The sequence below is a fragment of the Monodelphis domestica genome, chromosome 2, assembly GCF_027887165.1.
Source record: "Monodelphis domestica isolate mMonDom1 chromosome 2, mMonDom1.pri, whole genome shotgun sequence".
NCBI lineage: Eukaryota > Metazoa > Chordata > Mammalia > Didelphimorphia > Didelphidae > Monodelphis > Monodelphis domestica.
This window is the reverse complement of record NC_077228.1, coordinates 526,989,669-527,006,223: the sequence shown is the minus strand read 5'-3', so window position 1 is coordinate 527,006,223 and position 16,555 is coordinate 526,989,669. Positions and strand designations below refer to the sequence as shown.

General features: G+C 47.8%; 1 protein-coding gene across 11 annotated transcripts in view; it reads right to left on the bottom strand.

Moving 5' to 3' along the window:
* Positions 1 to 16,555, bottom strand: part of COL26A1 (collagen type XXVI alpha 1 chain) — a 279,104-nt gene that overhangs the window by 12,842 nt on the left and 249,707 nt on the right. For all 11 annotated transcript variants that reach the window (XM_001377672.5, XM_056819847.1, XM_007485941.3 and 8 more), the window contains 4 exons: positions 5,035 to 5,182; positions 3,028 to 3,144; positions 1,806 to 1,967; positions 805 to 888 (listed from right to left, as the gene is read on the bottom strand). In XM_001377672.5, coding sequence (XP_001377709.3) covers positions 805 to 888; positions 1,806 to 1,967; positions 3,028 to 3,144; positions 5,035 to 5,182 — 511 coding nt within the window. The remainder of the gene's footprint in view (positions 1 to 804; positions 889 to 1,805; positions 1,968 to 3,027; positions 3,145 to 5,034; positions 5,183 to 16,555) is intronic.

Genomic DNA, 16,555 nt, shown 5'->3' with positions numbered 1-16,555 from the left:
TCTGCCCTGCGTCACTCTGGTTCTTCATTTTCACTGGAGGCTCAGGCCCATGAAGTCTTTCCTTCCTTCCTTCTCCCACCTTGGCATGTGTTTTATCAACCCCCCCCCCCAGTAGCACAGAAGCTCCCTCCCAGAGGGCAAGGGCTGTCTCCTGTCTTTCCCAAACTCCTGGGGCCAAGCACAGCCACTTAATGATGCTGGGCCCTTCCTGAGGGATTGCCGAATTGACTTGCACAGAATAGACCCCTGGACAAGGCATTAAAAGGGAACAGAGCTGGGTCAAAGCTGCGGCAGCCCCGTCCCAAGCAGAGGACAGAAGATGCTGGGGCTGGAGCAGGAGGGCCCGAGGCTCTGGGCTGGCACTGGCTGCCAGCTGTGGCCCGTACATACATCTGTACATACAAGGGAAACGTGGCTCATGAACAAGACGGGATGTGTGCAAATGAACAAGCTGGGCCCTGGCACACGCTTAGAGGATCCCAGATCTACTGAGCAGATTCCAGGAGGGAAAGAAGGCACTATGGAGACCATCAAGTCTAATCCCCTCATTTGAAGGCCCAGGGAGATGAACAGATTTGCCCAAGGCCATATACAGGTAGGATCTGAACCCAGGACCTGATTCCAGAGACAATGCTTTTTCTTCTCCATCAAGCTGCCTCCTGGTGCCCCAGGTATGTGAGATCTGGGACTCTAAGGTTTGGGCAAAGATTGGAAGTAAAGGCCCGAGTTAGTCCCCAACCAAGCACCACCTGTATCACACGTGGGCATCTGTGGTACATACCTCTAATCTGGCTATCTGCTTACCTGGTGGTCCAGGGGGACCCTGGGGCCCAGGGATCCCCGCCATGATGGTGTCTATTATGGTGGAAGATGCCTGGGATTCGCCATCTGTAAGAGAGTCACGACAACTCCTTACCCACTGAGGGAGATCGTGGCTAGTTAAGGGGGACCTGGGGCAGCTCCCACTGGAGCAGCATGATGGCTGCACACGGTCTTTCCAAGGAGCAGAGCCACCACTTGACCGAAGGGGCAGAGCCACCACTTGACCATGCGACTGTTGCCATTCTGAAGACGAAGCCCTGAGGCCATGAGAAGCTGCCGATCTCTTCCTCCCTCTGGAAGCTATGATGCCATAGACGGATGGAGAGAGAAGCTCACACTCTGGGAAAGTCTGGTCCTCCCCCAAAGGACTGGAGCAGGACTCCTCTCAAGGACAGACACATCCCCAGTGGGCAGAGGAGAGGTCCTGGCCAAAGCCCTTGAGAGGTCCCAGCCACCCTACATGGAGCCATCCAAGCTGGTCCGGCTTCTGGAGTGGCCTCCTGGGTCCACAAGGAGCCCTTTACTGCACCATCGTGGAGCTGTGCTTTCCTCCTCTGGACCTTGGCAAGAGGGAAGCTCCCGGTGCTAATAACTACCTAATACTATCTCTAACTGTCTTCTCAGGACAGGTTCTTCTGCCTGGCACACCTGGCCTAATCTACTCTACTCGATCTGTAAAATATTCTCTAACTAACTAACTAGACAGAGGGAGAGATTAAGAAAATCCCTTTAACAAAAGTTAGGGAAGATAACTCGATCTTCAAATTTTGTTGGTTTTCAGTCCGATCCAACTCTCTGCGATCCCGTGTGGGGTTTTCTTGGCAAAGATACTGGAGTGGTTTGCCATTTTATAGCCCCTTCAAGCTTGGTCTTCCCCTTCCTGAAATGTCATGGCACAGAGAAACCCTCCCCTTGGTCCTTGGCTCAGAGGCTTCCTGGCAAGCATTAGAAGGTGGGCACAAAGAGGGTCAGCAGATACTTACTTTCTTTCTGTCCTGCAGGCTGGAGGGAATATAAAACCCCTTGTTGGAATGGCGGCAGAAGGCCAGGGCTGCCAGGGCTGCCAGGAGGGCCTGGGGGTCCAGGAGGCCCAGGGAGTCCAGTCTCTCCAGGAAGTCCCCTGGGACCTTGAGGCCCCAGGAGTCCTATAATTCAGAAGAAAGGAGAGAATTGTGAGTGTCCATTCAGTCATTAGAAGCGAGGGAGATAACAAGAGCTTCTGGTTTCTACAGCAGTTTAAGGACAATTCAAGCTGGTGGCAGGGGGATGAACAAGATGACCTTTTATCCAGTTTCTTTATTCTGGATGTTATTTTGTAACCACAGAGGAACATTTCCTGACAAGTAGATTCTCTTTTTCTTTCAGGGAGTAAGAATCACTAAGTACACTGAAGAGAAAAGTGGTTAGGGAGAGGCGGGTGAGAATATTCCATCTAACCTAATGCCCCTCGGGCACTCAGGACAAGTCCTGCTCCCGAAAGGTGGAAGCCTGTGGTCCAGCCTCTGCTTCTGCCCCTGCCTGGGTTCCAGACCTTCCACCAACCATTTCTGGTCTCTGGCTCAAAGTTTCTCATCTTTAAAGTGAAGGGGCGGAGCGTTGTCTTTCCAAGGTCCCTTCCCACACTAACGTCCTGTTACTTTTGTGCAGGGGCTTTTAGGCTCTGGGTTAATCGTTCTGCAACATCCCTGGGAGAGAAGCAGAATGGGGAATGCTCTCCTGACTTCCTGGAAAAGACCCAGAGATGGAAAACGCCTCTCCTGAGAGTTGGGAAGAGGAGCCAGGCTTCCTGACTCTCAGTCCTGCCAGGGGTCTCACCAACCAGAAGATCACTGGCAATAGCCTGTGAAGGTACTGGCCTTAGGAGCAGCATGGAGAGATGGCAGCGGACTGGTGATGGCCCAGCAGCTTCTTACCTTGCCTCTTTGGGAGGCCCCTGCTACTAAAGAGATAGCCCCCTTGGGATGGAGGCACCTCACAACCTGCTCATAGAGATGGTTGGGGGTCAGGCAGGGAATGGATGGCACCATTGGCACAACTGGCACAAGGTGCAGGAATCTGACCCTGGCCCGTGATGCTTGACCAGGCCAGCAGTGGAGACCTGATCTGATTCTGGGATATGAGACCCCAGCACAGTCTTCATCCCCCTCAATGAATGGATGCCCAACATGTGAACAATGGACAACAATGTATCCCTCTATGGCTTACCAGGGGGCCCCCTTGGTCCCATCTCACCCATCTGGCCCTTTTCTCCTTTTGATCCAGGTGGCCCTGGGAGCCCTGAGGGGCCCACGGGTCCTGGAGGTCCTGTTTGTCCAGGAAATCCTACAGAAAGAACAAGGGCAACAATGAGAATCCCCAACAGGGCAGGCCTGGAGTCTGATCCAAAAGATTTTTTCACCTATTTCCTAGCAAGTTCACAGAGATTACAAGGGAAAAGATTGCCATTTTGGAGAACATTCTGGAATTATGCCCAGTTATAAAACTGTGTATCCCCTTAGACCCAGCAATACCATTGTTGGGTTTGTTTCCCAAGAAGATCAGGGGAACAAGAAAAGAATCAATGTGTTCTCAAATATTATGGCAGGAAAGAATTGAAGATCGAGGGATGCCCATCAATTAGGGAATGGCTAAATGAGCCGTGGCATGTGATTGTGATGGAATCCTACTGCTCCACTGAAGAGATGAGTAATTTCAAATTTTAAATAAACATGGACTTATATGAAATCATAAAAAGTGAAATATTATGTTGTAAAAATTAATCTCTAATAAAAACATTATAGTTTAAGAGATTTATTAATGATTATTAGAAATCAAGGAATAAAGAAGATACAAAATAAATACCACGTGCCCATGGCTGATCAGCCAGTTCAAACACCCGCCTTACTACCACCAAGCTCGGGACTGAAGTAAAAAGCTAGGACCTTCCACGTCCCCGCCTAATATCCCCTATCTACAGGAAGTACATAATGACAGGAAGTCATTGAACAATGTAATTCTTTATTAAGATAACAGATTTTCAATTATACAATATACATTCTATACAATAACAAGATTAGGTTTGGAAGAGTAACTTGTGAATGTCCACCTCGAGAGAAAGAACTGATGAATAGACTATGAAAGACATAATTTATATAAATTTCTTGTTATGAACCTTCTCTGGTGGGGGGAAGGAAGGAAGGGAGGGAGGAAGGAAGGAAGGGAGGGAGATACCTGTGAATTTTGATGATATTAACAACATGTAAAATTTAAAATACAATAAAAATAACACCCGCATAGACAAAAAGTGACAAGATCATCAAGTTATAGTCCTAGGGTTGGAAGGGGTGTCACAGACCATCTAGTTCAATCTCTTAATTGTACATATAAGGAAACTGGGGCTCAGGAAGGTTAAGTCTTGCCCAAGGTTATAAGGGAATGTTAGACATGGGATCTGAATGCACGCCCTTTCATTCAAGGCTCTTTGGGAAAACCATTTTGGGATCATCAAAGAACTTGAAGCTTTAATGGGCAAAAGCTAAGCAATCATTAGGATGACGCTAAAAAGTCTATGCAAATTCTTTAAAACATTTTTTTCCTATGCTTTCTAGTATTTTGCTTTATTTTGTTTATTCATTCATTCATTTATTTTTGAAATTTTTTATTTAATGAATTAATTTAGAATATTTTCCATGGTTCCATGATTCATGTTCTTTCCCTCCCCTCCTCCCGCTCCCATGCCAGGAGCCAATGCATAATTCCACTGGGTTTTACAATGTTATCGATCAAGACCTATTTCCATATTATTGATATTTTGATCTTTTAAAGTCAAGATCCCCAATCATATCACCATCGAACTATGTGATCAAGCAGTTGTTTTTCTTCTGCATTTCTGCTCCCACAGTTCCTTCTCTGGATGTGGAGAGCGTTTTTTCTCTATGCAAATTCTTAACAGCAATAACATGGGATTTTACCTTTTTCCATTTTTGAATGTGTTGAATTCTGCTTAGATTAAGTGATAGGATAGAATCTTAGGGAATTTTATGACGATATGATCAGAATGTGAACTGGGAATTCTGTAAAAATAACAGCTCAGATGTACAGAGCTTCAGTAGCCTTACCTATAGAATGAGACTTTGGGTTCTAGGTGGTGTCCAAGGTTCCTTCAGGCTCACCAGATTATGATATTTCAGTTTTAAATCATCTCTTCTCCAAGCCCCCAAAGAATACACTCACCTCTTGGTCCTAAAGGGTTCCTCTTTATGGTCCCAGGATTAGACAATGGGATGGCATCTGGTAGGAAATCTTTATTCCAGGTTGGGGTTGTCTTGGTAATGTCATTTTCTGAAGTTGCCACACTCCCAGCTGCTTCCAGAAGAAGAATCTGCATGAGATATTGGGAAAAAATTCATCATGGAAGGAATCATATCCAAAACTACAGTGACCATCATGGTAAGAACACTGGTGGAGGGGGCAGCTAGGTAGCTCAGTGGATTGAGAGCCAGCCCTAGAGACAGGAGGTCCTAGGTTCAAATATGACCTCAGCCACTTCCTAGCTGTGTGACCCTGGGCAAGTCACTTGACCCCCATTGCCTACCCTTACCACTCTTCTGCCTTGGAGCCAATACACAGTATTGACTCCAAGACAGAAGGTAAGGGTTTAAAAAAAAAAAAAGAACACTGGTGAATTCAGAGTTTCTGGGTTCAAATCTTGCCTTTGATGCCCACTACTTGTATGATCCTGTCCCTAGTACCCTATCTAAAATATAAGAGTGTTGGGCTATAGGATTTCTCAGTCCCCTTTTACCTCCTAGGTGACACAATGGATAAAATATCAGTACCGGAGTCAAGAAGATGTGAGTTCAAATCCATCCATAGATAATTCCTAGCTTATGTGACCCTCACAAGTCACTTTACCCTGTTTGCCTCAGTTTCCCCATCAGGAAAATGATCTGGAGAAGGAAACAGCAAACCACTCCAATGTCTTTACCAAGAAAACTCCAAATGGGGTCATGAAGAATCAAACACGACTGAAAAATGATTCAACAATTGTGTTCCTCCGATCCCACAAAAGGTGTGCCTACCCAAGGCTCCATGTTGTTCATAAAGAACATTAAGCTCCTTACTCAGAATCCTGAAACTGAACCGGAATGTGTATTCCACAAAACAGGAATGTTCCAGTAAAATTAGTAACACGCAAGACTTAGTTTGCTCATGAAACAAAGGGTCTCTCACACAGCAAAGATACTGGGACTTCTGTATCTAATCCCTTCTAAGGATTAGCAAGTTGTTCCTTTAGAATAGAGAACTAGAATAGGGGGTGGGACGTGGGACTGGAGATGGGGAAGGACAGCTGGGAAAATAGCCCTCCTTAATGCCCTTTCTGTCAGCCTGCTGCCCAGCTGCATCCCCGTTTGGCCAACTTTTAATTCCCTTCTCCGTGAGGATGTTGGCGCTGTAAGGACCTCGGTGGACATGCAGGCAAACAAGGACTCCAGTGGATCTTTAATGGGATGGCACAGCCAAGACAGCTGGTCCTTGGAGTGAAGGCAACGGCCCTGGTCCAGCGTGGAGGAGAGAACTTGGGCCTCTTACACAAGTCGGGTCCCTCTGTTTGTAGTGGGAGAGATACTACCTTACTCAACTCAGTCAAGCAGCCCACCTTGGGCCACTTGGATGGCAATCATTGTCTCTCCTCTTTGAAGTAAAGTCACCGTGATTCTGAATCACTGGAAAATGATGAAAGGCAGAGCCAAGAGCCCCAGTACAGCCGACGCTGGGGTTCTTTTGTGAAGCACTGCCCAGCAGGTGTCACTAGCTGCCTACCCGATGACCAGCTCGGCCAAAGGCGTGGAGCTTGGACACCTGGGACGCCCAATTCAATGAACAGCTGTTGTTATGATGATGATGATTATTAACACCCATTATCATTATTACTAATTGCTATCTCCCTCCTCCCTCTCTTTTCTCCCATCTTCCCTTCCAAGAATCTAGCTAAGGATGGCAGAGAGCCTCTGCTTCCAGTGAGGAAAGAACAAGAGAACATCACATAAAGGGAGAGCCCTGGCCTGGAAATTTCATAAGGAGGGTGCTTGGGGATACTTTATTATACCATCAGAGTAAAGAGAAATATACCCCAAGGTTTTTTAAAATGGTTCTCGTTTTTATTCTTATTATTTAAAACTCTTATCTTCTATCTTAGAATCAATACTACCCATACTACCAAGGCAGAAGAGCAGTAAGGGTTAGGCAATGGGAGTTAAGTGACTTGCCCAGGGTCACACAGCTGGGAAGTGTCTGAGGTTAGATTTGAATCCATGATCCCCCATCTCTTAACCTGACTCTCCATCCACTGAACCACCCAGCTGCCCTCTTCATCTTACTTTTTGATCAATAAATAGGCATCTATTAAATACTTACTATGTACTAGACACTATGCTAAGCAAAAGGGATCAAAACATAGCCTAGGTCCTAGCCAGCCCACCCTTGCTATAGATTCTAGGACAAGTAGAAAACCATATTGCCTAGAATTGGATGGGTCTCCTCCTAAGTGTGTCTTCCTTTGGCTGGAGGGGAATAACAAACTTTATTTAGTACGTGGGCTGGGAAAGAAAAAAGCAGACACAGTCTCTGCCCTGAAGGAGCAAACACTGGGAAAGTCTACTTCAACACTTCCTAGCTCTGTGACTAGGGGCAAGTGATTTCTCGTGTCTGGGCCTCAACTTCCCCATTGGTAAAAGGAGAGGACTGAATTGGTGGCTTCTAGGGTCTCCTTCCAGTTCTGAATCTATGACTCAATGGGATTTTCTCTGTGACCCTGGGAATAATTTGGGTCTTCCCTGGTCTGCGGGGATGCTAGGGGAATCCTTGAACCAGTTGCTCTCTGCCTTTCAGAGGGTTGTGCAGAATCTGATGTCTTTGGGATACCCACCTTGATGGAAAAAAACTTGGAAGGCTCCCTGGCAGTGTACAAAATCAACAAAGGGCATCGGGATCTCCAATTTCTGCCTTTTAGTCGCTCAGAGTAAAAGCGTTGTAGACGGTGGATGTTTCTTCCCAACACCATCACCAGGGGATCCCTACTGGGTGGCTGCTCTTCATGGGGCAGGGAGTCTTTTGATTTTAAGAAAGTATAAGCTCCCCCTCCCCCCCCAGGCCCTGGCTATCGTCTCCCCTCCTTCAGATACCTCGGAAATGGTCCCTTCACACCCTCACAATTTACGTCTCCCTCCTGGAGACGCTGGGTTTGTCACAGCGTGTATCAATTGTCTATCATGTTAGAACCAGAAGGGCCCTTTCTTCCTCCCAGAGTTTAACCCCTTCTTTTTACAGAGGTGGACACTGAGGCCAATGGCAAGGGCCAAGAGGGAACCACAGGTCCCATCTAGACTGCCTCGACCTAACTTGACCAAGCTGGAGAGGTCTATGGGGGGACATTTTCTGCCTGATTGATTACTCCCACATTCCAGCCCCATTCATGCCTACACCGCCCTAGAAGCACAGAATGCCTCCCTCCCCACCATGGCCACCATGGGCCATGATCTCTCCAGGGTGGGATGCTCTTTCTCCTGATGGCTCCTACCTCTCCCCTTCTCAGCACCCAAATGATGAACCCCCAGAGACAAGCCTTTAGATTTGGAGCTGGAAGGGCCTTCAGGGGTCATCTGGTCTATCCACCCCACCCCCTCTTTACAGACAAGACAACTGAGGCACGGAGAAGCTAAGGGAGGGAGAATTCTAAAGAGAGGTCTTCCTCCCCGCCCCTGTCCTCCAGCCAGAAAACTAAAGCAAACCACCCAGGCTTTATCTCATCCTCCCCTCATCACCACAAAGTTCAGGCACCTCCTCCCCAGCTGACTAAGACCCCTGGAATGTCTTCTGAGCAGAAGGAAGTTGCTAGCTCAGCAAAGTGATGAAAAAACAACTTGGGGGAAGCTGGAGTCTCTACGACCCTGGAGTCTGGGGAGTTTCCTGCTGAAGGGCATGTGTGTGAGGGATGGTTTCCAGCCAGCTGCTCCCAGACAACAGAGAGCTCCCCACAGCTCCCTTCTCTGGCCTTTCCCAGGGAGCAGCACTCCCCCCGCCCCCCAGCCCCTGCCCACCACTGGGTTAAGGGGTGTGTGTGCTGAATGGGCAGCCTGGCATTTCCTCTCTGGCCCCAGAGCAGGAGAAGCATTTGCCTGGGAACCAGCAAATCCCTGGGGATGGGGGGTGGGGGGACCCCTTTAACAGACCCCCTGAAGACCTGGCCCAAGACAGGTGTCTAGACAGTCCCTTCCAAACATGCAAAACAACAAAAAAGGGCTCCTTCCCCCACGTCTGAGATTCAAGCTGCCTGAAGGCTTCCTGGGGAGCTCCAATGGCGGGACCAGGGCTTCCTTGCCCCTGCCGTGGCTGAGATTCGGAGAATGAACACCCAGAGCCAGAGGGCACAGGGCTTCCCTACCAGAGCCCCCATGAGAGCTCCAGGCTCCAGGGATGAACTGGCCCAGGATGGGTCCTGGGAAAAGATACAGGACATCCATGTAGGCTAAGTCTGCACCAGGCACGCTTTCTCCATCACTTGAAGTTTAAAAGGTTGTTTTTGTTGTTGTTAAAAAAGTTTTAAGCTTAAAAATCAACCAAATGTCAAGCTGCGGTCTGAGGCGTCTGCTGATTTTGGAGGCAAGATAGAAGTGCGGACACAGAAAATGGAACAATCAGCTTTCTTGAGCCGGTGGGAGCTGGCTTTAACGTACTCCTGGACTGGACCATCTTCCCGTGATCCGTCCAATTGGCACGAGAGCCTCCGATCGTCAGGCCTTTCCTCTGACGTAGGAAGGGATCGGAAGCTGCTACGATGATTTAATGATGGAAGGCTGAGGTGTAAACACACCGGCCAAACGCATCAGCTTTTCCTGGGTCCTTGGTACTATGCAAGGTCTCAGGGATTCAAAGGCAGCAAAGAAACAGTCCCTGCCTTCCAGGAAGTTGCCATTTCCCCCCATTAAAGTGGCAAAGCCGGGACCCTCAGACGGAGCCCAGGAAAGAGAGGAAGAGGAAGAGAACATTCACTTGGGAGCTCAGCAGTGTCCTCAGCCCTTGGGAGCCAGAGAAGGCTTCATCGGTCTCTGGTGCTCCAGGAAGACCCATCCCAGGTCCCGTGGGAGGGTTCTGGCAGTGAAGCCCTCATTGACTTATCCGTGGGCTTTGCAGGGTCTTGGCCCTGAGCTGGAAGATCTGGGCATGGGATAAGGAGAAATGCAGACTCTGTGCCATTGGGGGAGCCTCCCAACACGTGCCTGTGCTTACAAGGGGGAGATCTGTGGGGTCACAGACACTGGGAGACTCCTAAGGGTTCGAGTGGACCTCAGGGTGAGTTTCACACAATCCAGGGCCCACAGCCTCCCTTGGGGGTGGCCCTCAGCCAGTCAGTGTTTCTGAAGGGCTTCCTACGGGCCGGGCACTGTGCTAAGAGCTGGGGATCCAAAGTCCCAGGCAGGAGCTCCTGACCAAGCAGGAAGGGAACATGTAAGTAACAAGGTCCATCCAAGGTGCAGGCAGGGTACCTGAGAGGCAGAGAGGGGGCCTCTCCTCTGCGTCCGCAGGCTGCCCCCCTCGACTTCTGGAAAGCTCTCCCTGAGGAAGCTTGTCTTTAGATTGAATAGAAATCCACCTCTCTTCCACTACCCCTAGTTCCTTCTAGTGGCAAGATGGATAGAATGTCAGGCCATCAGGAAGACCTGAATTCAAATCTGGCCTCTGACATTTACTAGTTGAATGACTTTGGACAAGCCATTTTACTGTTTGCCTCAGTTTCCTCATCTGTAAAATGAACAGGAGAAGGAAATGGCAAACCAACCCAGTATCTTTGCCAAGTGGGGTCACAAAGAGTTAGACATGACTGAAAATGACTGAACAACAATACTCATAGGCTATACTCCCTGTCTATCCTAGGTCAGCCTTCTTGAAAATGAACGTGCTTTTCAAGATCCTTTCTGAAGCATGCACACCTTAGGGCTAGGGCTAAAAGGAACCCCCTCAAAAAAGACTACCTAATCCAATCCTTAGTTTACAGATGGGGAAACCAAGGCCCAGAGGTGAAATGACTCATCCAGGGTCACACAGATAACTAGTTAGAAGCAAGGGTGGTATCTGAACCCAGTAAAGCAGGGTTCATGCCCTTCCCTTTTGGGGCCATTATCAATCTATTAATACAGCTAAAGATAGCTTTCCTTGACTAAAGAACTCCTGTGTCTTGTCATGACATGGAGGTGGCTGTGGGGATTTTCCAAGGTTCTGGAGAAGTTCTGCTGATCTGGAAAGGTTTCCAGGAAGGAAACCCTGATGGTATTTATTGTCCAAGGCTCAGACTCCCTACATTCAGAGTTGCAGGTGATGATTTTGGGGGTGATTGGAATGGGGTTTCCTTTGACCATGAAGACTCATAAAGTCCAGAGAGGTCCTATAAGCTAAGTCAGCATGCTGATAAAAGCACAGATCATCCAAGTACTCAATGGATATGATCACGTGAGATTTGGGGGCTGCCATGTTGTACTGGCGACTCAAATTACACCAGTTTTCCATCAACAGTTGTCCAGGGGTGAGTTTTATTTGAGCTCAGTGGCAGAAATGTCACTATTTCGAAGGTTCTAACCTTGTTCTTGTTCTAAGCTTTAAAGATCAACTAAAGCAACGTCTATATTATTTGCCATTTATCCTTCCAGCTTAATTGTGTCCATGTTAGAGAAGCGTGGCACCCTCTGCTTCTTCCACCCAAGTCAACTCCTGTGCTCTCCCCAAGGAATCTGTCACAAAGACCTTTGTGCTCCCGATGAAATTCTCAGGCCCAGGGAAGGTGAGAAAACTGACCCAGGCTTCCATCTGCCATGGCCCAAACAGAGCTGGAGAGGTAGACCGGACCAGATCTAGCAAGCCACTGGGTGACTGAGGGGGAGAGGAGCAGAAAACGTCAAGAATGATCTCTGGGGAATGAAGCTGGGTGCCTGGGATGAGGGAGGTATTCTGAACAGAAATGGGAAGGCTGGAGAAGGAGCAGGCTTATTCTAAGGGAAACTACCATGTTCCATTTGGGATATATTGAGTTTAAACGATCATGGGACACCTAAATGGGCATATCCCAAAGGAAGCTGGTGGATATATTCCCTCAAATGCCCTGACTTCTTGTGATTGGCAACAAACGTTCCACACTCTCCAGTCTGACTTTGTCCTGGTCATCTCTCCCTGGAGAAATCCAGGGCATCGTTCAAGCCTCTGCCCCAATGCCAGCTCTTCCTTCATGCTGCCCGTGATCTTTCCCTCCTCAGGACGGGAAGAGGACCTTCCTGGCACATGTCTTATAGGCAGGTCATACTTTCCTTGACGTTACTTTAATTTCCAGATTTCACTGGATCTCCAGGTCTCTGAAGGTGGGCATCCATCACTGAACTTTTGATCTCGCGGAAGCATCCTCTTTGCACCTCCGCTGAAGCCCTCAGTAAGGCAGCACACGTAGCCAATTTGGGGAAGTGAAGGCTGATGTCCCATCTCTGAGTTTGGAATAAGCGCATTGCCTCCAAAATAGAATTCTTAGTTGTCTGTGTTTCTCTTGTCAGTAATCAGAGCAGAAACTGCTTCGAATGACTTTCCTTTTTGAAAAATGAGGCGTGAAAGGGGGCATGTCATGTAATAATAGAAATGGGGCCATTACGGAGGCAGGGGAAAGGGAGTGATCTGGACCTCCCCGAGGGTGCTGCAGATCACAGTGGATGGCAAGGGGTAGTATTCGTGCAGAAAGCGTGTCATTTGCTTGTCGGTCACACTGGCAACCCATCAGCCCAGTATACACAATGGATCACCTCCAGTACAAATGGTCCTCGAGGACCTGGGTTTTTCCAAAGCTTGTCAGCAGATAAAAATGGGTTACCTAAGTAGCACCCATCATCAGGATGGATTATCAGCACCACATGAGGTCAGATCTGGGACCAGAATGCACCTTGTAGCCCAGCCCTCCCAAGCCCACTCTTCTGGGGAGTAAGTACAGCCTTAATGCGCATTGTCAGGCTTCTTTTCTGGGTCCCCCGTTCTGTGGCCAGAGCTCGGCTCACTTCTCAGAAGGCAGTTGGACATGATTTTCCAGTTTTTGGACCAAGGGGCAGCCGATCTCTCTCATCCGTGAGGCTGCTGGGTGTTGCTGGTTACACCTCATCCCAGAAGCATTCACCCAGGTACTCAAAACCCTGGAATGTTTGCTGAGCAACCGGCCTTCCAACTGGGCACAGAAGCAAATGGAACAAGCTTACTTTGGCTTCTCAGGACGAGCCATTGAGACAAATTAGAAACAGCCCCAGCCTGGGTCCTCGCCCTTTTGTGTCCCCCTCAACTGTCAAGTAATTTGAGAAAACCGATCTTATCCCTCTCCTCCAGGTCATGAGCTCACCCTAGGCAGACGCATGGCATTGGAATGCCCCAGAAAGCAGAGCCAGGGCCCCCAATCAGTGGGCCTGTCGTAGAGTTGACATTTGCTTCTTGAGTCCTTGCTGGGACCCTTTCGCTGGCTGAGATGAAACCCACCTTGCTCATTTGTGGTTGATGGACTCCACGTATACACAACGATGAGATGAAGCTCATAAAGCTAAGGGAGTGTCTAGTACTTGGGGGGAGAATGACTGGGTTGTCCAAGCAGCAATGACCATTCTTCTTCCAGCCAGGTTAGCTCACTGGCCACCTGGTTCTTTTCTCAATTTGGCTCTTCTGCTTTCACCTCCAGGCTCCGAAGAGGCAAAGCCACCAGACTGAATGCTGCCTAGAAGTAGAATGGGCTCTTCTAGGAGGTGGTGGAGTCCTTCTTCTGAGAAGTCTTTAGATAAAGGCCAGAGAACCATTTGCCGTTCTAGATAACTCTAGAAATAACCACTGGGGTCCCTTGGGGTCCCTTCCCATTTGGTGGTGCTGTGATTGGTTCCTTTTCCATCAGGAAAGCATGCAAAGGACTTTCTGACTGAGGGACTTTGACCCTTCCTGGTGTCTCCTGATCTGTTGACCCTGATTGCTTGTCTGGTGTCTGGCAGCTCCATCACTTCCAAATATGCCCATGAGGACCATTATCCAAGCCACATAAGTCATAGAAGTCAAAATGAGGTTCACATTCTAAAAGGATTAGATTTGTTTTGCTTGATTTCAACCGAGGGGAGGAAGGTCTGCCATCCTAAGGCCTGCCTTTTGTCATTCTTCTGCAAGTAGAAGTAGGATCATCGTGGCCTGTTGTGCTGGAACACTGGGCCCATGCTTAGTTCTTTCAGTCAGGAAGAAAGGAGTGGAAGGGAAGTCACCTTCCAGAAGCTCTCCATCAGATCAACAGCCCTACTTCTCCATCCCTGCCAGGAGCCCAGAAGCTTAGCCCATTCATTAAAAAAAAAACAAGGTTTTTGGGGGCAATGAAAATGGCTCAGTGGTTTGAGAGCCAGGCCTAGAGATGGGAGGTCCTGGGTTCAAATTTGATTTCAGATCCTTTCTACTCTGTGATCCTGGGCAAGTCACTTAACCCCTGTTGCCTAGTCCTTGGCACTTTTCCCCTTGGGGCCAATATATAGTGTTGATTCTAAAATGAAAGATGAGTTAAAAAAAAGTAAGGCCACTTTGGAACAAAAGAGCAATGGAGAGGAGAGACTTTGGCTCGCGTTCCACCTCCAACCCTTATCCGCCAAGTGATCATGGGCGAGCTACTTTATCTGGTTTAATCCTTGGTACCAACTCTGTTAGTATCCTTGTTTTATAGAGGAGGGACCTGAGGCTCAAGGAGGCCATGCAAGAAAAGTACTTCGTAAAAGACTCCTAATAATGCTATTTATGAACCCCATCTCTTATGATTGTTATCAACATCAAAACAATGTTACTTCCCATTTGAAACTCTGCGTAGTGCTGAATCTAAAATGAAAGTTGACAAAGAAGGGCTTGTTGAGCTCCAGTTGAGAGGGATGAGGGGAAGAACATTACACACACAAAGAAAACCAAGATAATTGAGAAGGGAGATGGCATTAAAGACCAGAAGAACTAGGAACAATTTTCCTAAGAAAGAGGTGGTACATGATGTATGAGATGCAGAGACAAAGGTGAGGGGTGAGAACATCCCTGAGGGACACTACAGGTAGCCTGTACAGAATCAACAAGGGCAGGAAAGATGGAATACTCAATAGACTGACCAAGAAGATAAGGAGTTCAAGGAGTTTCTTTTTTTGGCAGTGGGGGTTTTGAAGGTCTTTGGGAGGCAATATGGAGCAGGGGGAAAAGATAACTGCTCTGGAGTCTGAGGACTTATACTTTCTTCCTTTGTGATTGATCTCTTGAAGTCACTCACCCTCCCTTGACCTCAGTTTCCTCATCTGTAAAATGAAGATGACCTCTGGGATCCCTTCCAGCTCTACATCTGTGATCCTATGAAATGTTTGATGATTGATTCAATTTGTGGACCAAGTATGGCCAGAACAGCCATGGTCTAGCTGGCTTCACAGAAGAGTGTGTGAAGGGGACAAATGAGAACCAAGTCTGGTCTGGGGCCACATTGGGAGGGATTTTGAATATCAGACAGAGGAGTTAATGACCCACAAGGCTAAGCAAGAAAAATGCCAAATTCTCTATGTTTTCTTTGTTAGTATGTCTTAGGGCTATGTTACTCTTCAGTGTTGTTAGTCTTTGCTCTTTAATGAAGAACATCCTTTAAAAAAGAAACCAAAAAAACACCTAGTTGAACAAAAAGCAAGTGAATCTAATTCTGGGGTAACCACGCCTAGGGAAAACATGGCTTTTGGGGTCACTCAGTTGTAACCGTGATACCATTGGTCACCTGGGAGCAGCACATTCAAATGGTAGGCAAAGTCCTTGAGAAGAACAGCCTTTAGAATAAGAAGCTTTTTGAGAGCTAGCCCTAGAGATGGGAGGTCCTAGGTTCAAATCTGGCCTCAGACACTTCCCAGCTGTGTGACCCTGGGCAAGTCACTTGACCTCCATTGCCTAGCCCTTACCACTCTTCTGCCTTGGAGCCAATACACAGTATTGACTCCAAGATGGAAGGTAAGGGTTTAAAAAAAAAAGAATAAGAAGCTTCCTCAGCATTGAGTGAGGAAATGCTACATGAGCATTGGTCCAAAATCACAGATCTCATTGGCCAGAGCTGGAAGTCAGGATGGCTGGAATCTTGGGCAATTATTGAGCCACAACAAGAAAAAAGATGGAGGAAGAAACAGTAGAATGTTTGGAAGCCAACTGAAGGAGGAAGATGAGGAGAAGTGGGTTAAGGCTCAGAGTTAGGAGCATAGTGTGTCATAGAGAAGGGATGAGAAGTAGGGAGAGACTGGTGTAATGGGTCAAAAGGAAACAAAAACATACTCTAGCCTGGGTGGGGAAAGAACAGGATGGGAAAGGGGCAATAGGGATTACTCTGATGGACAAGGAAAAAGAAGTGATGGACCAGTCAACCACTTTGCAGATGAGTCCTGTGTCTCGTGTTGGTTTTCTAAGGCAGTCATGGTACTTCGACTGTTTACCATAATCTACTGCTGTTCCCTGTGCTGCCATTTGGGCTAATGGGATGAGAGGGAGAATGTAGATTTGCTTGGAGATTTTCTACCTTCTTTTCCCTTAAAGTAACTTAAGTTTTCTAAGCTTCATTGACACTCCTCCCCCAAGAGGGGCTCCTAAGAGTAGGTCGTTTTTTTTTAACTCTTGCCTTCTTTCTTAGAATCAATATTCTGTATTGGTTCCAAGGCAGAAGAGTAGTAAG